This window comes from Gambusia affinis, linkage group LG03, assembly GCF_019740435.1.
Source record: "Gambusia affinis linkage group LG03, SWU_Gaff_1.0, whole genome shotgun sequence".
Lineage (NCBI taxonomy): Eukaryota > Metazoa > Chordata > Actinopteri > Cyprinodontiformes > Poeciliidae > Gambusia > Gambusia affinis.
The window spans coordinates 20060038-20082232 of NC_057870.1; the positions used below are offsets into that span (position 1 = coordinate 20060038).

Consider the following 22195-nt stretch of genomic DNA (forward strand, 5'->3'; position numbering starts at 1 on the left):
GTTGCTGTACACTTTCAAAAACAGACTTGAATAAATGTTTTTATGCTTTAAAAATGTGAAAGTTTAATATTATATATATTTGAACTCAATGTAAATTTACTTTTCTATATTTTCATGACATGTATGAGTAATTTACTTAAATCTTAATTTTTAAGATGCCACTAAAAGAATTTATATAACACAGATAGAGAACCTTTATTATACTTTGCCCTTTGACAAATGACAATTAACTCCACCTCAATTCCTATTTCACATTTGATATTTTTTCATATTACAAAGGACATATCAAGCAAACCCTCAAAGATAGACTCTGGAAAGTCTATATCTGGGAACATATAATGAATTACCACTGCTCCTTCCTGCTTCTGTTCCTGCCCCTCCAACACCCCAGCATCCACCCATGGGTTACGAGTTCAGAGATGCTTCTGTACTCCCTGCCAGATGGGAGATGTGTTGCAAAGACTGAGGCAGTAGATATACAATTATCAGTGTTACTCAGTAACAATTGACCAACAAAGGCATAGAATTATAATATCAGAATCAGGTGGCCAAACTTAAACTGAACCTTTGCCTAAAATGTTTTACACTTGGGCATCTAAACTGTAGTTGTCTGGCTCATCTATGAAAGACTCTGAAGGACTCGTCAGTGATATTAAATGTTGGTAAGTATGCAGAAGTGACATTTTGTGGCCAATTGAACTGATGGGATTCACAGTAGGTTAGGGCCTCAGTGTCCTGTGCAGCATCAGTCACAATTAAATCGGGTTAACTGTTAACAATGGACATGATTTTAAAATCTATCCAATATGTTGTAAAAGTATTATTATAGTATTATTGTAATAGTAATAGTATTTTTTCTGTGTAAATTAAATGTGTGTCAAAGTATGTTGAGGATAATCCATAGAAATACTACTGCTTGGCTGGCATTTTGTCTTCTGACGACAAGGAGTCCCAGCCTTTCTATGACTTGTAAAACCCTAGTATAAATATTTTAGTGAATACGTCACTCTTCGGCATGGCTCCTCCTTTTCCCAGGCAGTAGTACTCTGCAGCATGAGTGTCTTTGCTGAATGTCACAAATAGAGAATTCTCAAACAGGATGGCACAAAAGATGTAATTTTTTCCACTTTAGATGGCATTCAGTTCAAAGGCGTGCTTTATTTAGACTGCCATGAAACGAACTAGATCTTTAATATTTTCATGTTTTCCTCCTTTAGATCTCTTTCTGTTTTTTGTTTTTTTTTTCATACTGATTTTTTCTAAGGGCTTTTCTGTAATTAGCTTTTCCTGTAGTTTGTTGTTTATTTTTAATCTTTTTAAATGTCCATCTGTTGTGTGGCTTAAAAAAACCTACAACAAATATTTATTTTGGTAGAAAAATTCTCCATCATACATTTTATACTGCTGTTTTTATGTGTTTGATGTTACCTTTGGTGTCAATTATATCACTGTTTCCGAGTTAGTTCGCACTCAGCGGGGCTGAAAATTGTGTCCTCAGTGTGATTCCTCCAATTATAGCTGCTGATTGTAGTTTCAGGCATAGACGTGGAAGTCATTGCTTTCACAATATCAGTAGATTGAAAGTAGGACAACTGTAGGTTTTCCCCTTTGATGAAAGTCTGAGTGAAACCTTTGAGGTATTTCCAGTAGGTAGGTTCATATCTTTTACTTTGACAGGGAAAACATTTAAAAATTATTTTTATTTTTAATTACGTAACTCAAAATAAGCAGAACATTTTAATATTTTAAAAGCACAGTAAAAATAGTGAAATTACTGAGGTTTTTAACAGATGTATTACCTGTTGATATTGTCCATGTGTCTATATTGTTATTGATTTATTGTCCATACCTGCCTAAATTAGTCTGCCTAGATTTGAAGAAATGAGCCTTTTGTGGCATGTAAAATCCACATCTTTAAATTAGGTATTTTTGAAATGCTGCCTTAGTTTTTTGTCTTTTATATACTTTATAATCTATAATGAAGCTTAAATGCTTTATGTATAATCCAATTATTTCACATTCCTGGTTAAATATGTATCAGAGAACGTCAGATGGAGCCTTTCACTATGAGATAATTTACATTTTTCTTATTGGATCACTGATTTGACTGTTGGACATCTAATGTAGACAGTTTTATCAGGGTCACTGGGAACCATTGTGCCCTGGAGTATCAACATCTGTTAGTGGGAATAATTGAACAAAAATATGTTCATATATTTTCATGCAGGTCTTATCAACTGTAGCTATTCTTTGAGTTTGATTAAAAACAGATTCATCTAGGTATTAACATCATCTATACCTCTTAGGCTGGATGAAGTGAAACTGAACAATAACACACATATTAGCACTTTGTCCGCTATGAGCTACTGTTTCTACATGTGATGTTGGTCACAACACCCAGACGACTCTTCATACACATATCAGTTTGTTGGAAAACAGTTGTAAGTTTTGTTACAAACTAAAACTTAAAAAGAATAAAAATAATTGAAACAAATTATTTCTTGACTAAAAATGTTTGCTATTACACAGATAAATCAGCCTCATATAGAATTAGTTTACTCTTCTATCTGTTTAAATTTTCTGGTAAATTTATTTTCAACAAAGATAATATGGCAGATATTATACAACTTTAGATGTAGTGTTGGATTCATGATCCCATCTTGTTTTGTAACCGTCCTGTTTCTTTGTTTATCATGTGAAACACACAGGTGCATAACAGGACATGAGCACATGTGCGCACACGCCAGCCTGCTGTGGGCTACATACCCAGTACTACTCAAATGTTTTTAACCACAGTTACGCATACTCTGAACCGGAAGGCGTAGAGCTAGTCATCTCAAACGACTCTCCTTCCTTCTGTGCTCAACATCTGTTTATGTTTGAGTGTGAACTATTCTTCACTTCAGTAGTCGGCTCACTTGAAAAAACCTCCACCAAAATGTCTTTGATTTCACAGCAGACTGTTTGTGAGAACTGCTTTCTTTTTCCAGTCTAGCACGATGTCAGAAGTTCATCCCACCGACCTTAATTGCCCCTCACCTCCCACAGATTTTGCATGCATATAATGAACCTCACACACACACACACACACACACACACACACACACACACACACACGCACACACACACACACACACACACAGTCTCTCACCCACTCTTGGATTTTTAAAGGCTCTTAACACATCTTAAAACTCTGTAGTTGCAACACTGACTCTTTAAAATATTTAGGGGAACTGACTCGATTAAATGCTTCTTCATTCTTCAACCCGCAGTAAAAATGTTCCATGTTATGTCTCGGGCTCACAGCCGTCCCCTCCTGCCTGGGGGTTCTGCTGTGCTGACGGGTTTCGTGTGGTGATGGTGAGATTTAGCTGAAAGTTTGACTTTTAAATGTCACAAGGCCCGCTGCAGCAGACAATGGTGGCATGGTCACAGCTGTCTAATCCTTGGCTGTGTATGTCAGATTCACTCAGGTGTACAATGTCCTCCGACATGTCACACATAAAATTAGGATTGTTTGTTTATAAATGCTATTTTAAAAATTAAAGTATTTTCTTTCTTTAAATTTGACTCTCTTCAGGATAAAATACACAGCTTCAGTGTTAAATAAATATTTTAGTATTTTTATGTCTGAAAAAGTTATGAATTAATTAGCGTTGAATAAATGACACTAATGAAAGTAGAATAATGACTTATTCTAGAACACAGTTTACTTTACAGTGATTCATCACTTTGGCAGGCATTTTACTCATGCTCTATTCCGGTTATTAAACTGAAACCAGATTGACCCACAAATCCATTTTTTTTCTTGACAAAAATGTTGTTGATCCTTCCTACACGCAAAAAGTATTAAATGAATGACAGTTTCTCAGAAAATAATGAAACCTACCAAAAGAGTTGACTTGTTTCTCATATGATCTTCCACAGATTTTGAAAACTTGGAAACACTTTCATGGCTTGATGCAATTTGTAACACTGAATCTCTCCTCCTCTTCACACATTGACTTGCTACATTGCTACATTGACAGACTTTTTGACTTAAATCTTTGTCCTTGTTAGAAATATTTATCAGTAAGTTAGGTATATATTCACCTGATAGCGTTTCACAGTTGCTCCAGATATCCTGTTCCATTATATCCTAAAGTATCTCGGTTGGATTGAAATCTGGTGACTGCCGTAGCCTCTGGGGTACAGTGAACTTGTTAGGCTAAAGAAACCAGTATGAGATGATTTGAAGTCAGTAACATGGTTCATTATCCTTCTGGAAGTAGCCACCAGAACACAGGCACACTGGTTATAAAGGGATGGATCAGTGTACCAGTTCTCCTCCACACTCCAACATCAACAAGGCATTTATATCCACACAACATCCACTTACAAGATGCTACAGTCTCCTCTTCAGACCACACTCTTTATAGCTAAGAGATGACAGTGACGAAGTGAAAATCCCAATAGATCAGCACTTTCTGAAACACTCAATATGTCTCCTCTGGCACCAACAACCATGCCTCACTTTTTCATTCTGATTCTCATTTGAACTTCAGCAAATAGTATTTTTCAGATAGAAACTCTTAAAAGCCTCAAATTGCTGCAATGTCATTGGCTGATTCACTACTTATGTTGGAGCAGTTGAACAGGCGTAATTTATGAGGTGGTTGATGGGTACGTCTCTTCTGCATTTGGAATTGGAAATGGGCCTCATAAGGGCATAATGAAATTATATTCATACAACAACAAGAGTCTTGTATTATTAAGGTTCCTCAAACCTCAAAAATAATACATGGTTGGTAATGGTGAAGGCAAGGAAAGACAATATGCAAACAAAAACATAGGCAAGACATGGTGAAAATGTATTTAAACTTACATCAGACTTTTAACACTTGACATGAGGGCTCACCAAACTAACAGATGTAAAAACCCCTCAAATGAAACTAAAGAATTACTGATTCTACAACATTCTACAACATAACAGGACTGACGCATGTGGCTAATCAAGGCTAAACCAAGACAAGGGAGAGTAGGATAATAATGAATATGTACAAGAACAGACATGAGAACTAGTTGAGACCAATGGAAACAAAACAGCAATCTAATTGAAATAAAACATGACACCAGGACAACTAAGGACCCAAACCCACAGACAAGACAACAAATATCAGAAACCTGTGGAACAAGATTGAACATAAAACCTCTTGAGAAAAACACTAAACACCCAGCCACCATGACACAAAATAAACGGCAACAACTCGGTAAACAAATGTGGGCATGGTCATCATATTGCAACATAAATATTTCCATGTGTCTTACAAAGCTTTTGGATTCTTGTTGGGACTTTGTACAATAAATTTGTCTGTGCCTTAAAAGTTAACCATTCTAAATGGTAAAACCATGTGTTACAAATGTGTGCATCTCATCATGCATTCTCTCTTGCTCTCCTGCTGAACATTTTCTCTGTTTGGTGGTGTTTGATAGACAACCCAAACCCTTTTTACCCTGCCAAATCTCCAGACAATGAATGCAGCGTGTGAAAACATAGATTAATCTATTCAAGGCCGGATTTGACACGCTGAAGGATTCGTTGCTCATTATTTGGTGAGAGAAAGGATTGCCTGTCAAGTAGCTGAACTCATGGAGGCTGTGGTGCTGTGGTTTTGCTTTTCTACATATGTTTGGAAAACTGTAGGAATGTGATTGTGCCGTATTTTTTTTAATCTTTTTTATGCATTGGATAACTTTATTCAATCAGAGCACTTCCTGTGTATGAGAACAAGGGAACAGAGAAATATACTGAATTAAATGTAACAAAAATCTGAAAATTAGTCACACACAGTTAAAAATTAAGCAGAAAGTCTTCACATTCATATCTCAAACTTTATGCACAGTTCTTTTTAAATTAGTTTAAAGTAATTTGTTTTAATTTGTCTGTCCTCCAATGTTATAAATATGTGTCGCAGCAGTTTGATATTTGATTTGCATGCATTTCCATTACATGCCGTGTATTTGCTTGTTTTATGGCCACATCCAAACTGAAATGGGAGACAAATATCTAAATATTTGTAGAAGTGTTTTTATAAGCTCTCCAGTTTGCTGAGTGAATGAGTCGCTTTCTTTTGACATTCTGCAAACCTCCCTATAACATGTAATTACTTCACCAAGTTAATGTCAGACAAATCCCCCACAGAGCTCTTACCTACATGCTGCTTCTTCTTTATAATTCATACCCCTTAATGAGATTTAGGGCAGCCTCAGAAAAATAAAGAAAACTTGATGTAGTCACTCACATGATTTCTTCATCCAGATAAGTGACTTTTGTACTTCTTTCTCTCAGAACCATAATATTCGGACTCTTATCTCTTTGTTTGATTCATTTGGTTTGAGCCGCAGGGACTGCTTCACTTCTGCATGACAGAATTGTCCAATGCTGTGTACATGACGGGAAATGTAACAAGAATTAACCTGACTTTTGTCATTTCTACTGCATAACATTATTTTTACTTACAAAATTTTACATCCACAATCCCAATCAAATTGCAGGGCACAAAACAGAAGCCAAGACTCTAATGTTTCAGAAAATTATTGAGTGATGTTTGGATGCATTGTAAACATGTTTATAGAAAGAAGAAACAAATGTTGATGAGACCAATTTAATTTTGCTTTTTTTAAAAAGAGGTATCCCCGTTTGTATAAAAGAAATCGGTCTAGCTTTTTATATGCTCTCAAGATTAAGGCCTCAGACATTTCGTACTTTTCTTTGTGTTTGAATTGTTCTCCAATGAGGGAGGCACACTCTTGTTTTCTACTCACAGATGTTAGATATTTATCCTAAGAGCAGAGTGATGGAGGTTACTTACTAGTTCTGCTCAACGTACAACTAATAAAGCAGCCGTTTTTACTCAGTGAAGTGACATACTGACCTTTTTTCTGCATCCAGAGCTCAGTGGTGTAGCTCAAATTCCTCAAAGGGAAAATAGACGTGAAGGAGCTGCATTACATAACTGATGTATTAGGAACTTTGTATATCTATTAAACAGTGTCTTTGTTATTTTAAATAACCATATGTCTTATTATTTTTAATGTAAAGGTGTAATTAGTTGGTGGCCTATTTAGCATTTTTATTCACCAGTTTGGAACTATATGTTATGAAGATTTAGATTTATTTGATTATTATTACTATTTTTTGTCTGAGAATGAAAATAAGTAATTGTGTCACTGGGAAGAATTAATCTACAAATGCTGAAAGCTTTAGTGCCACTTGGCCCTCCAATGAAACACATTGATTAAGTGCATAAATCATTATAAGTCAATAATAACTGATTAAACTGCGCCAGACATTTTTCTGTCTAACTTAAATAAATGTTTCCTGAGTCAAAAGAAATAAAGCATTCAATGTGCTTTCTGTGTAGTAGAATAAATAAATAAATAAACAAATAAGAATGCCTTGTAAAGAGTGCATCAGCTTTATGCCAAAGCTTGTAAAATGAACAATTTGGCAAATCCCAACGTAATCTTTAGCATTTACTTTTTATTGCTCCAGCTGTTAATGATAAATAACAGAACCTTAATCTAAAAACCTACAACTCAGAGCAGGATCCCAACGGTTTTCTGCTTTAGGCATTGCAACCCACAGGCTCATCTTTTCCCTTGAGCCAATGATAATCAATTAATCACTGCAGGTCATCATTGGGTCATATAAATTCTCAGTGGAACAGCTAATCACACCCAAATATGTACTGGGTTCATCCAGTCCTGTGATTAAGGTTCAGATTAGTCAGACAGTCCAGAGGGAGCCAGTCAAGCGCTTTGGCAGCAACAGTGACACAGCAATGGTGCAATGCAGGAAAAGTCTATTTTTGGAGCTGTTGAGCAACAGAGCTGAGACCATGGTTAGAAATGGGGGGTGTGTAGATTATTTAACGGGTTGCTTTCAGTTGTTGATTATGCCTCCAACAGTTTTATACACACCTTAGTTTGTGCAGCACATTAATAAAATGATTTTATCCAGTCATTTCTTTACATCTGTTGGATCTAATTGGCTTGAAGCAATGTCGTCAAATATGAAACATGACAGCTACAACAAATGAAACATGAGGGTATTAGACTGAAACTGTTTATAAAACACCATTATAGCAGTGATTAATATGTCCCAGGACAATTAATGGGCCAGAAAATTAAATCTGATCCCATTTTAATCTGGTACATTTATCATAAGGTCCAGCAAAATAAATTTCCATTAGACCTCTTTTTTTATAGCATCTTAGATTAGATTTGTGAAAACTAAAATTGCATTCTTTTTTTAAAATAAGCAAAAGAGGCTACAGGTTTTTTTAAACCTATAGTGAAACACATAACATATGAGTCTGCATATCAGATTCAGATCTGATATGATATATAAAGATGATGAAGTACATTAAGCATAAAAAATGTGTGATGTATTTCAAGCATTTTTTTCTGCTAATTTTAAAGAAACCCTAGTATTACATCAGACCAGCAGAAAACCAAGGTCACATTTTTTTGTTTGTTCAAACAGTCTTGAGCAATGAACCTATTCTGATTTTGAGTTTGAAAAGATACTTTGAATAGAGGGAAATATCAGTCTCCTGTACTGTATGGTATATAAATTCAACATTTGATGTGGGCTACTATTGCATAAATAATTGAATGCTAATGAAGCCTTGTTGAATTAGCTTTATTACCGGCTAATAAAAGAAATGGGAAAGTTGCAGTCCTTGTAGATACTTGTGACTTTTGTTAGCCGCTGTCTCCAGACTGTGGCTGGAGACAGCGGCTGGAGACATTGCTTCATACATTGTGAAGCTCTACAAAATTTGAATCAACTTGGTTTCACAGTCCTGTCAAGGCTGGGCTTATTCCTGTAGCCTGTGCATACATTTCGTCCTACATTTTTCCATCACGTTCTTTGGCTTACATCACTAGCAATGATCGCTTGTGTCCAACACCCCTTGCTGTTGGTGTCATTGATGGAAAACTCTAGTTAGTATTACTTTGATGAACTTTTATGTGAAATATCCTTAATTGGTTTTGCAGTATTAGAAATGCTCAAAATTTTATTTAATTAATCTATTTAATGAATCTGTGTATTTTCTAGGTTCTCCATTTTGAACTGAATTGTTTAAGCAAATCAACTTTCAAAACTTTTCTAATTTGAGATGGACCTGTAATTTTTTATCTTTTTATTTTATTTTTTTTACTATGTCAGCAACAGGCTGTTGAAGGAGTTGAGAAACTTTAAATTATAAAGTAGACAAGAACTGGCGAGAAGTGAAATTCTATGACGCTTTAACTAGAGTGCACCCAGAGTGTCAGGCTTCCAAAATGCACTCACCCCTACCGCGTGAGTGGTTGAGCTTAATTTGATGGCCCAGGCACAAAGCTCTCATTCAAGTGTGCAGAGGAGCATTTACGCTCTGATGGCAGCAAATACTCAGCACAATGCTGGCAATTGACAGAACACTTGATAATCATTGTCATCTTTAGCCCATACCCGCATATTCACAGGTCTCTGACAGCTAGTAAACGAGGAGCAGGGTCACTGTCCGATCCCATTCAGAGGATGTGTTGCCAAAAAGTCAATGAGGCCGAACAAAATTTCGACAAATGCTTCACTGCGTAAGAACTGAACACATGTTCCGCTGTGCTGCACAGACCCAAAACAATTTTAGATTTGAAAAATAAGATACAATATTTTTATGTAATCTGCATGATGATGCTCAGAGTGGCGTTAAAAATGGGTAATTAATGCCAGATAAATTGTTTGTATCTTAACTGCCAAATTTCCTCCTTAGTACCCTTAACTAATCAGAGACATGCACAACAAAAGATGCAGCACTGCTCTACTGTTTCGCTTGTAAAACTCATTAAAGTATAGTTTTTGTTCAGCAATGAAAAGTCAAAATTTAGACTTGTGGCTTTTCACTGTGCGTCCCGTGTCAACACACCTCTGAGTGCTGTGACGTCAAACTGTGGAATACTAGCAATGCAATAATTCCTGTGTCCAGTCACTGTTTTGAAAACATATGATCAGGAAGTTTTTACCAGCTCCATACAGAAAGGGATAAACAAATTGAGCTTAGACTGACATTTTGAGGCTTGTTTACAGTAAACCAGCATAGCAAAGTATTGCATCCATCCATTTTCTTTACACCCTTCTTCCCTAAATGGGGTCGGGAGGGTTGCTGGTGCCTATCTCCAGCTGCGTCGCGGGCGAGAGGCGGGGTACACCCTGGACAGGTCGCCAGTCTGTCGCAGGGCAACACAAAGACATACAAGACAAACAACCATGCACACACACACTCACACCTAGGGAGAATTTAGAGAAACCAATTAACCTGACAGTCATGTTTTTGGACTGTGGGAGGAAGCCGCAGAACCCGGAGAGAACCCACGCATGCACAGGGAGAACATGCAAACTCCATGCAGAAAGACCCCCGGCCGGGAATCGAACCCGGGACCTTCTTGCTGCAAGGCAACAGCTCTACCAACTGCACCACTGTGCAGCCCCAAAGTATTGCAGAATGACTAAAATTAATAGATTATTTTTTGTTAAACTTGGTATGATACTGACCACGACAACACATCTTTCCTATGCACTGTTACAACTCTTAGAAGAAACATGCATAAAATAAGTTATAACCATATTTAATCTCCCGATGGGATGGGTAAAGAATATCTTGATTGAATTTAAATGTTGGATTTTATCATTAGCACAGTTTGAACAATACGTGACATTACATAAGAGTTTCCTGAAATGTGTCATTGATTAGTGTATTTAATTTAACTGGAAATGGCATTGTCTCTGTAAGGTCGGTTTGGGGAATAACTAAAGACGTAACAATTACAGCCCGTAACTAATGACATTCTGTATTGAAAACTTGTTTTCAGGATGTTGTTACCAACTCCGTAAATAAGTTGATAAACAAAAGGAGCAATGGGTGACAGAACAAGGTTGAATAGCTGAAGGACTTCTATAGGTGTGTATATAATTCAAATGAAAACACTTTTTTCCAAAATCCAGAAATCAAGTATATTTAGTGCATTGTACCTGGAAATACCATTTCTGTAGGCATACTTCATTGTATTATAATTAATTATTATTTTTTTATTTTTTTTATTATATTTATGGTTTAAAATTAAGTTTTCTTTTCCAATAAGCTAAAATCATCAAAATGGTCAGAAGTTAACTCTAAAATCCCTGACCTACTTAATTTGTAATTTTTGTTACTATAAAATAGCTTCACATATTGTTTTCTGTTAAGGGCACCATAGGTTAATCATGTTAATATTTTACCTAAAACATAGCAAACACTTCTCACCTGTGTCTCTAGAAGTTGTGATGTCTAACTGTGGAATACCAAAGATACCTACCAACAGGCTATTATGCTAAAACATCCTAGGGAATTCATATTAGACCTCACGCCAACCAAAAAACAAAAAATAGAGCACAGAGAAAAAATATATGTCTATACAGTTCTAAAAGTTCATACATTAATCTTGGTTTTAAGTTTTTGTGCATTGTTACTCAACAATCTACCATTTGTGTAGAACACACAAGCTGTTTTCACCTGTTTTTGTCAGCTTATTAGGGGACAAGTTATGATACCTGTAACTATATAATCTGGTAATTAAGGTATCATAAAGAAGACCGAAGCTGATCGTTCCAACTGTTAGTGAGAGTCACCGTTACCAGATGGTGTTAAAGTGAACATTGCCTGTGGTAATGGACCACTGATATTTCAGTACATTCCCATCTGTACCTGCTTTGAGAGGGGAAAAAAAACTGCCTGTGAAGCATTCACAGCAGACATTTCCATTTGGAGTCGTAGTTTTTAACTTTGTATTAATGATGCTATTAAGCACAGATGGTGGCCTATAATCCAGCTGAGCTGATTGATGAATAGTTGCAGATTTGTCTTTTTTTTCCCTATGCTGTGAACAATGAAAAGGGGAGATTTAGAGTTTTTTTATATTCTATTCACATTTATTGTGGTATTATACTGTATCTTAGTTGTTTATTTTTTAAAAATCTTAAAGGAACTGAGATGATTTACACATCTATGTGTGAAAATACTTGTATAAAATTATTCTTTGTTTTTTGTTAACTGTTACTAAGGTAAACTAAATAGATTTTAATTTCAGTTTACTCATTCTTTCATTGAAAAAGTAATGCAAATGAGATAAATATAGCTAGATATTCTTCCAGGTAATAGATAATGTAAAAAGCATAGCACATACTTTTGCTTCAGGTATGTTTAAGGTTTGTTCTCTTATCGTGATGATGGGATTTGTGCTTTCAGTCCCTTTCAGATGTAGACTCATTCTTTCCCCAACAGTTAACACCTGATTTGAACACTCGGCCTTTTCGTTGCTGTAATTTAGACTTGCCAATCTCTTTTAAATTTGGGGCACATTTAGAAAGCTTTGTCACCTTGACTGTTATCTTTATAACACACACAATCACCACAAATTCTAAATTTAATTTAAACCTAGCCCATTCTAACACACAAGTCTCCTTTTATTTAGCCATTTCATTGCAAGGCTGGTGGTATGTTTACCGCTTATCTTGCATGTTGGCCAAAATTGTTCAGGGTTGTCTCATCTGAGAAAAACACCATTAGACTTACTTTTGCACATTCTTTGTGTCTCCTCCAACTGTGCTGACAAACTGCAAAGGGGTATTTTTATAGCCTTCTTTAGAAATGTAACAATCTTCTTGCCACTTTGCTGTTAAAGGTTATATTTATGGGGTATATGATTACTTGTTTCATTTATGATCCTCCAATGTCCGTCTGAATGTGCACAGCTTATGTTCTGTAGCTACACCACTCACAGCTCACACTGAGCTTTAATGTACCCGGGTTTTTTTAATGAATTAATACCCTCCTCCACTGTCTTTTGACCCACTTTAGAATCAAAGTGTCAGAAAAACCTCTCAACTCAATGAGTGAGTAATTTTTTTTCTCTACTTAAACATTCTTCACATTTTACAGAATGGCCCTTGAAGCCACCATGTTCCTATTAGATGTGGGAATCTAATTACAAATATCTGATTTGAAAAGGGGGGAATGAGTTAACCTTTTGCTGAAATGCCACTGCATTACCATCTGTGAATGGCAAGGAGGAGGACCAGGCCCGAGGCATTTCCACAGCAACATGCTGACTGATAGGCAGTTTTCCTACCTCAGGGGAATAATTGCATGAGGTTTAGTTTTGTGTCAGTCTGTGAGACTTTCTTAGTTTCTCAGTAGCTAAATATGTAAGATTTTTATTCTAATGTGATAATGGATTGACTAGAGATTCTAGGTGCATTTCTTGTGATTGATTTATTCTCTGGTTAATCTGCTAATGAACAGCAATTTTATGATGTGATTAGTTTTCATAGAAGCTGTATCAGTTTTGTGTTGCCAGTTTTATGTGCCTTGAAAGCTTTTGTCATGTAAAGCATTGCATACATAATGTTTTTGTTCTGCAAGCAGCAGGAGTTGCAGCTGTCATGGTATTGCTGCAGGGCTAAGCTGGACCCATTTCTGCAGAGGGTGTTCAGTCTGTGTTCTCAGGACAATCGATCTGCAGAAAAATGAAGAAAAGTACTTTGCTAAATGTCAGTACACATGAAATCGATATATACTTGTGCCGCTGTGTAATCCAGCCCCCTCCCCCTGAGTCCCAGCTACACAGACAGAGTGGTAATGTAATGGAAATGATTGCCCTGATAGGAGTATGATGTGATATTTTTTAGATAGAAACTATCTGTGTGCTTACAAGCTGGGGTCATAGATGTTGATAGGTTAATGCTGTTCTAGGACTTTATGGTTGCTTTGAGTTATAATGTTAGCTGTGTTGGGGAACATATTATCTCAAGGCTGTTGTGTCCTTTCGTCACAGCTGCATTTACTTTAATTGTTCATAAATCTTCCTCTTCTTCTGCTGTTTCTACACTGTCGCTCCTCCATCTTCTCCTTGTCTTTACTGATTTTTATCTTGCTCAAAAGGCTCATGAACAACCTCCAACTCTTTGGCTCTCCGTCTCTCCTACATCTCCCTGATGCTTGCTTTCTTTATCCTTTGTTTGGAAGCTCAAATTTTCCCTCAGTTGACTTTTTCTCTATCCTCTGGTCTCACGCAGGTTGCAGGATGAGTTGTGACAGCTTACAAGTGTTGAGCAGAACAAGGGGCAACAGCAGTTATGCAATACCACACACTGGCACATACAGTTGCACTGAAACATACTGTGTGTACTCAGCCTGTATGTGAGATGGGTTTTAATGATATAGTCTAGGAAACAAATGAAGAATTTTTTTGCTACATTTTTAAAGGGATGTTCTCATGAAGATGTTCTCTCTTCTTAATCATATGATAGATTAGGATGAGAGTCCTTGTCTGAGTCTTCATTCGAGTTTTTTTTTTAATGTTTCCTTAGAATATTATCCCAATTTGAGTTGCACCCCATCCTCATGTTAACCCTGTTGACAAACAGAGAGCCTACCTGAAGAGTTTAGTTATTGTGTGCATGATTCACTACCAGTGAATCATGTGTAGATAAAACTTCCAGAAAGATTTGTTCTCCTGCTTAGTCATTTGCTTTTAAGGTTGTAACATATAACAACTAGTACTAAAGTTAAGCTATGCGCCGCTTCTTTTGCTACACGGAGCTGTAGCTGTATGTGCAAGTGTCAAAGTAGGTCACATGACACATGACAGAAACAAAACAACTGTACCATGAACATCAAGAAACAATAAAAAAATACAATAAAATAAAAAAACATCCAGCCAGATTTGGAAAACCCAGAACAAAGGGATCTATACAGAATCAATGACCACTTTATTAGATTTCCATTTGTCATAATTTGTTAGTACAAATAGAGACTCGGCAAGTCGCAGACCTCTATGTGGTTAGGTCTCTTGATGTACTCAGAACAACTTGTAGTTTGAGCTGAGGATCAAGATCCTAAGGAATGATGACTTAAGTGACTTTGTTTGTGGCATACTTGTTGCTGCCAGACAGGGTGGTCTGAATATTTTATAGGCTGCTGCTCTTCTCAGATTTTCATGGACAAGCCTCTATTGGGTTTCCAGTGAATCATCTGTATAAGCGGAGATATCAGGGAGTTGCGGTCATGTAAATGCACGTCCATGTCAGACATTCGTGGAGAATGACTAAACTAGTTTGAGATGATGAAAAGGCAACGGTAGCTCAAATAACTACTCTAACCAATACCATCTCTGAACACACATGTTGAAGGCTGAATGGACAACAGCAGCAGTTTTCCACATTGAGTACTACCTCTGTCAGTCAAGAACAGAAAAGTGAGGCTCTAATGTAATCCTGCTCACACAAACTGGAGAATATCAGATAATAAAACTGCAGCCTGGTCTGATAATTATTTCAGCTTCAACATACAGATGTTAGGCTCAAGATTGGGACTAAACAACATGTAAGGAAGCACCATCTAGCCTTATAATAATCGTTCAGACTGGTACATATTGTAGAATGGTGTAGGAAATTTTTTTTGGGACACGTTAGACCCCTTAGTACCAATTGAGCTTCATTTAATCACTACAGTCACCCATGACCCTTCCTTTTTGACAATTCCAGCAGAATAATACTCCATCTTGCAAAACTCCATGTAAATACAGACCAGAATCTTGGAAAAATGTTTCAGAGAACATGTTGAACCTGTAACACAAGTAATTAAGACAGGTCTGCAGGTAGAAGGGGTCCAACTTGATACTAAAGTTGGCCCCATTTTGCATTTTACTAGATACTAGATGTATCTAGTAAAATGTCTTTTAGGCATGTAGTAGTTGTGAAATAAAAGAAAAAAGACAGTGACTGTAAAAATGCGCACATATCAGCATCTTGCATCTCTTTGGTATGGATGACCTGATTGCAAACATAAAACCAACAACAGATATCAAGATCTCAGTTTTGTTTAGGGTTTCGTTTTTATCAGTGAACTCTGTTTACCTTGCATTTTCTTCTGCCTGAGGTGTGAAGTCCAGGGACTTAAGTGCATACCTCCCACCCAAACTGACTCATTCCTGTCTTAAGTTACCACACAGTTTACCTCCCTGATATCTACCACTCATGGTGGTTTAACTGAAAGGTGGCAGTTTATACAGAGGGTGGTGGGATGGCTGGACATTTTGGCAGCAGTTAAGAAGTTGGTGACGTGTATGCTAGGCAGGATGTGTGCAAGAAGCAGCGCTGGATCCTGTTTTTCAGACCACAAAGACTGGAACTTTGGCTTTAAATGAGAAACACGCACACTCAGACACAACCTGGGAGTGGTAACTCCAACCTCGACTCTTAGCATCCTTGCCAATTCCAGGCTCATTCTACACACACGCTTAGAAAGGAGTGCAAAGTCAGACATGCGAAAAAAAATTCCTACATATGCAGAGTCACAATGTGTAAAAGCAGAATTATTCATGAGGTTTCTGCAAAGCAAAATGGCATCCAGTTTAACTGGTTTTGAGAAGCAAACGTGCCTTCATAAAACCCCTGCTTGCTTTCATCACACATGCGTCAATTAAATGCATTTACTGGAACACACAAAAAAAGAGAACATTTTTGCATTGCTGTGTGGTTTAAAATTTCATGGTTCACGGACTGGCATGCAGAAGCCAGAGATAGACTTGTTCTGCCCAGAGTCATAAAAACAAGACGAACTAACATAATGAACAGGAGAAGTTGTTGTCATGACAAAGGAAGGCTGTAAGAAAAGCAGGAAAGTCTGTCCTTATTACCGTATACACTCTTCTGTTTATGCAAATTGTGTTTGTGCAGACCTGTTCCTCTGAATGAAGCCTTAAGAGGATCATTAGGTTTAGCTTGCTGAGTACAACAGGCACACCTATTACAGAGTCAGGACATCCCACTAGGGTGAGGGAGGAGGGAGGGAAGGCGAGAAAGACGATCAGCAGCAAGTCAAGAGAGAGTAAGACAGAAACTGAAGAGACGCTATACTGTTTTCTTTTTCATACTTCCTTCCTCCTTCCTAAATTTCCACCCTGGGCAGAACAGACAGGCAGAGAGAAACAAGAGAGACAAAGAAAGAAGAAGGGGTGGCGAGGTGGCAGAGCTGAGAGTGTGAATGCGAACCTGTGAGTGTGACTGACTCTCTGTGTGCAACATGCTCTGTCATGCTGCTGCGACTGTGGCTGGCTTCTCCAACCGGCGTCATCGGCTTTCAGGAAAAGGAATGTTTATGCTAAGAATGAGTCCCTGAACCAGTTCACCATGTGGATGTGGGACAGTAATTTCCAAGCCTTCGCAGGAAGAATCCCACGGAAAAAAGAGCAGCAGCCAGAGAGCTTAGTTGGTCCTGCCGGGTGGCCGCCTGCTTGTTGGCACCGCTGACACTTTCACTTAGAAACTGACTTTATGCAAGGCTCAAGTCTTCATACTTCAACTTCAGCTTTTTTCTCTCTCTTTTTTTTATGGATTCTGCTGTGCTTTATTATAATTTTTTTAAAGATTGCCTTTTGAGATACAAGTAGAAACTTCTTCTAATGATGATGGGACCAAACAAAAGAAGCAAGAAGTTCTCTACTCAAGGACAGGTCTGAATGCAACACATAGGAGGACTTCACGCAACTATGGAACACTTTATCATGTTTAGGGGTCTGCAGATAGCATGGGGCAGGATCTGTAGATAGAAAACTTTAATTTGTAGAAGAAGAGGGGCTCCAAGAGTGCAGGGCATTCTTGACACAGCTCTGGAATGAAGCCGGGACAATCTCCAGGTGTTCCCTGTGACAGGTCCATGATGCACCTCAGTCAGTTTCCTGTCAGACGACACTCGTGGATATGGTAAGTTTACAGCAACAAGTGAAATACTTTTTGTGGGACTCTATGGCGATTTCTTGTTTTAATTGTATGCGAAGCGCTCCCTCGTGACTTGCCCATCCCTGTTCTCCTTTTATGTTTTTTCCCAAGCACAGCTCACATGTATTCAAGGAAATTTATTGTTAAATGGGCCAGACATTTCCTGCCATTTTCTCCCACACTAAATGCTCTAGTTGATCCATAAACTCAAAGGCAGTTCAGAAATAGCAAGTAAAAGCACACTGTGGTGTTGTAACGCAACAGCACACTGCTGTTACGGAGCGGGTGAGGGGGGAGTATTTAATGTTTCTTCACTCTGATCCGACTGTCCTGTTAGTTTTTCTTCCTAAGGCTGGTATATACATACTGGGAGTAGCTGTCTTTCAGCTGTGTTGTAAACTGGGCGGGACGCAAAACAGTCAGTGACATCAGATGGAGGAGTTGTTGGGAGGTGGATATTGTTTGTATTCCTAACATGGTTTTTTCCAGTGAGTTCAGTTTTTACAAAGGGTTTTCAGCCACGTGTCATTTCCCTAAACAAGTTGATGCTGCTGCTGTCTCACACAGCTGTCAGCTTTTTATCCTAACTGCAATAAACTTCCTTTACCTGTTATGACTGTCCCTAATCCTTGTGCTATAATTTCCTGTTATGTTTCTCCTTAGACTCACACACATCTCTTGTTCAACTACACCATGTGATGCAAATTTCCTTTCCTGATTTGTTTGGGGCATCTGTTCATATTGCAGAGAAGAGCATATACAGTTTTGCCAGTTATTGGATTGAAGTCTTTATATCAAACTGAGCAGATTGCGGCTTTAATATTTTATACGGCATTGTTTATTGAATTTTCCAGCTCTGAGCTATAGTAAAGAGAGTGGAAAGCAATAGAATGGCCAGCCAGACCTACTAAAGCACACAGAGACAGACAGAAAGAGAGCTGACCTTTTATTATGGAAGCAGAGTGCAAGCAAACTTTTAATTCATAAACACGGAATTATTTTATTTCAACACACAGGTTTGCTCTTGCAGGTATAACCACTGATTAAAGTCACCAATAGCAATTCTAAGATGTAGCTATCAGTCAGCAGATATGTAGTTAAGGTGGGAGATGAGAGGAGGGAGAGGTTTCTATGGGAAATTGACTTTTTTGAGCTTTAAATCATTTTATAATGACATCTCCTCATCAGAAACATGCCTGGAGTGTTGCCTTATATGTTTGAGGAATCCTTGACTACCTCATGGCAGCCATTTAGAAATGCCTAAACCCCACAAACCACCAAAGCTCCTTGAAGTTGCAGTCTCCAGCCGAGCTTCTGGATCTCCCCTCCCCTACACTTTCCCCACTCAGCTCCACTAGGCTAGCTCTTGCAGCAATTAGCACCTGGTGGATCATACAAACTACTTCTCCGTCCAGCACTCCTGAGAATGGTTGTAAACAGCCTAATGGAGGAGCATTGTTTTGATGACAGTCAGAAAGAGCAGGAACTTTTAAAAGAGACAAAGACCAAATTGCAAAGTCAAATTTCTTGTAAATTACATTTGATATATTCATACTTTCTTATACAACTGAAAGTAACATAGCTACTTGATGCTGCTATAAAATGTGCCTGGAAAATACAAAGTATCCCCATTTTAGTAGCTGAGTCAGAAGAATTTCAACTCGGAATTTTCTAACGCAGAAGAATTCTGAGTTCTGCAAACAACTGCTATAGTTAGTTGCAGTCTAGTTACAAATCACTGTTCAGTCCTGTTAAAAATTTCAGATGCAAGCATTAGTCTGAAAAACTGAAGATTGGGCTCTCAGACTTTTCTCCAGACATTGGAAAAGATTTTTTTTCTACACAGTAAATCTATTAGCCTTGTGACTTTTAGATGTGTGTGTGCAAGTGAAAAAAGAGCTCTCAGGAAGACTTGTATTATTCATTGCACCTTGATAATGGACCCATCTTTTCCTCTCGGTCAGACCTGTGTTGTTCTGTGCGGCACAAAAAGGAAAGGGATCATAAGGATTACAGTAAGATAGAATTTATTTCAGTTTAAAGTATGCTTTTGTATATGCACTCTTCTGCACATAAATATTCAAGGTAAAGCTTTTGAAGGCTAAAAAAAGAAACCATTGCAGGGGCTGTAAAGTTCAGATGGCCACAACAGTTGTCTCTGAAAGGCTTTGGCCTCTCTGTGTCTCGACAAGCCTCACAACAGTAGAGCATAGTTACTTTTACACGCAGCTTTGAATTTACTTCATCTAAATTTGACCTTTTAAGCCACTTTAAAGCTTAAGACAGGTACATTGAAGTGAACAAAATCAAAATATTAATACATGAGTCAGCTGATTCCAACTGGGTTGTTTACATTGTATTTTGTCATATCTAATTAACAAGGATTGTGGATTAGCTAAAACATATTATACATTCCCAGTATTTGATGCAGACATTTTTATGTGAGTTCAAGATTTAAAGTTTACTTACATTTGGTTACCTCTTGTTTAAAATCTAAAATAACACAAAGATAAATATGATCCTTCATTCCTTCATTCTACTATGAATACAGAATCTTTGTAATGGCTTCAGATTTATAAACATTTACTCCTAAAACAAATAAAAACATTACATCAGCAGAAGGACCTCTAATGCTCTTTTATATGCATGCAGTTCACATGCACATAATCTGCATTTAAACTTAGTAGTTTACATGCTAGTAGGGATAGTAGCATGTGAACATCTAACTACTGGCTAATTTGGGCCAAATTTAATTTCAAAGATATTTTTAAAAACCGCCATGCACTGGGGACTAAAATTAGGCAAAGCATGATAACTTCTAAAAACAGAACAAAATAACTATGATATAAGTCTTCAAGTTCTCAGATGTCATCTGAGAACTTGAAGACTGCTGGTCATTGTTTTATGCTCCCCATGTACACAAAGAAACATGCTTTGTGTACACAGTGGTTAGTTTGGAGCATGCGAATGCCAAATGGAAAGAAAAAGTCCCATTTTGGGAAAAACCGATGTTATTTAAAGGTTTCTAACAAGCAAATGCTTTATGCTGCAATCTAAGAAAAGTATTTGTTCTTGTTTTTGTATGTTTGTTCTGGCTACAGCATCTACAATAGTTTTCTAGGCAGCCTTCAGTGAATTTTATAAATAAGTAATTTAGAAATAAACTAGCAAATTTTTTTTTAACAATTCTAAACTGTGTTTCATAGAATCTCTGCTTAATGGCTTGATGTAGCAGCCATAGACGCTGTACGTGTTCCCGCTCTGTGGCCACCGACTTTCCCTGTTGGAATTCAGACTTTACAGAAATTCTGACTTTTTGTTGTATTTATATATGGCAACTTGAATACCACTTGATACCCTAAAAATATTTAAATTCCTGCCAAACAAAGTGTGGAGATAGATTTTTAGGCTGATGCTTAATAATAATAATAATAAAGATTCCGAGTTACTACAGTCTCCATGAATAATGCAGATGCACACTGGCTTTTAGTTATGTTGTAACAGTTCAACCCACATTCTGACACTGGGTGTTGCCTCCAGCTGAGCAATGAACAAACTGAGATGTATGATTGCCTAAACTTCATTAAACACTAACCAGAAAGGAGATGAAAAGTCTGTGTAGTAATCCACTTAAGTGAATCCAGCGCCTCAGAGAGCAGGGAGAGGGAAAAGGAGAGGCTATATTTAGAAAAAAGATTGCAGATGCCCTGCTGCACGATTCCTCTCTTCCCATCCTCTACTATTTACTACAGTCTTGTAGCATGAGTGGATTCAGTGGAAATATGACTGTTTGGGATGTGATCATCTGCTGTATGCAAGGTGTTTAAGAACTTCAGATTTTATTCTCTCTACTTCATTTCTCCCTCATCCTTCCTTGTTTCTGGTGGCCCCAGCAGTCACTACCACAGATGTATTTTATCTATTAGATAACAAGACACATGGAATTTTTATCTCATTTCTTTGACGCTTCTCCCGTGGTGCGTTGTCATTGATTCCAGCTCCGATGGGTTAGTCTCAGCTGGGTTTTAGATTGCTTTCTATCACTCCGACTCATTGTGTTGTAACTGAGGCAGAGATTCTAAAATGTGCTGTTTGGAGACGGCAGAGACTTCCTGTCAGTTTTCGGGAGATGCACTCATCAGTCACCGTTGTCCCTTCACTCCATGAGCTATGAGCAAGAATGTGTGGGTATGAAATACAGGTCTGCTGCTCACTTGCAGCATAAATCTCTGCCAGCCTGCTGTGCAGGGGAGATTCTGCCTTACACAGTCTTATTAAGGGTGCTAGCAATTCACCTCACCTGAAAAGGCCACACAGTCTAACACTCCTTTCTTCTCCACACATTCCTCG

The 22195-nt window shown here is 37.6% G+C and overlaps 1 protein-coding gene across 7 annotated transcripts in view; it reads left to right on the forward strand.

Annotated features, from left to right (window-relative positions):
- pde4d (phosphodiesterase 4D, cAMP-specific) overlaps positions 1-22195 on the forward strand; it is a 193525-nt gene that overhangs the window by 125143 nt on the left and 46187 nt on the right. The window contains exon 1 of one of the 7 annotated variants that reach the window (XM_044112659.1): positions 16881-17830. The exons of the other annotated variants lie outside the window; for them this stretch is intronic. Within the exon in view, the coding sequence (XP_043968594.1) occupies positions 17742-17830 (89 nt within the window). The 5' untranslated portion in view covers positions 16881-17741. Of the gene's footprint in view, positions 1-16880; positions 17831-22195 lie in introns of those variants that run through there. 7 annotated transcript variants of the gene reach the window in all.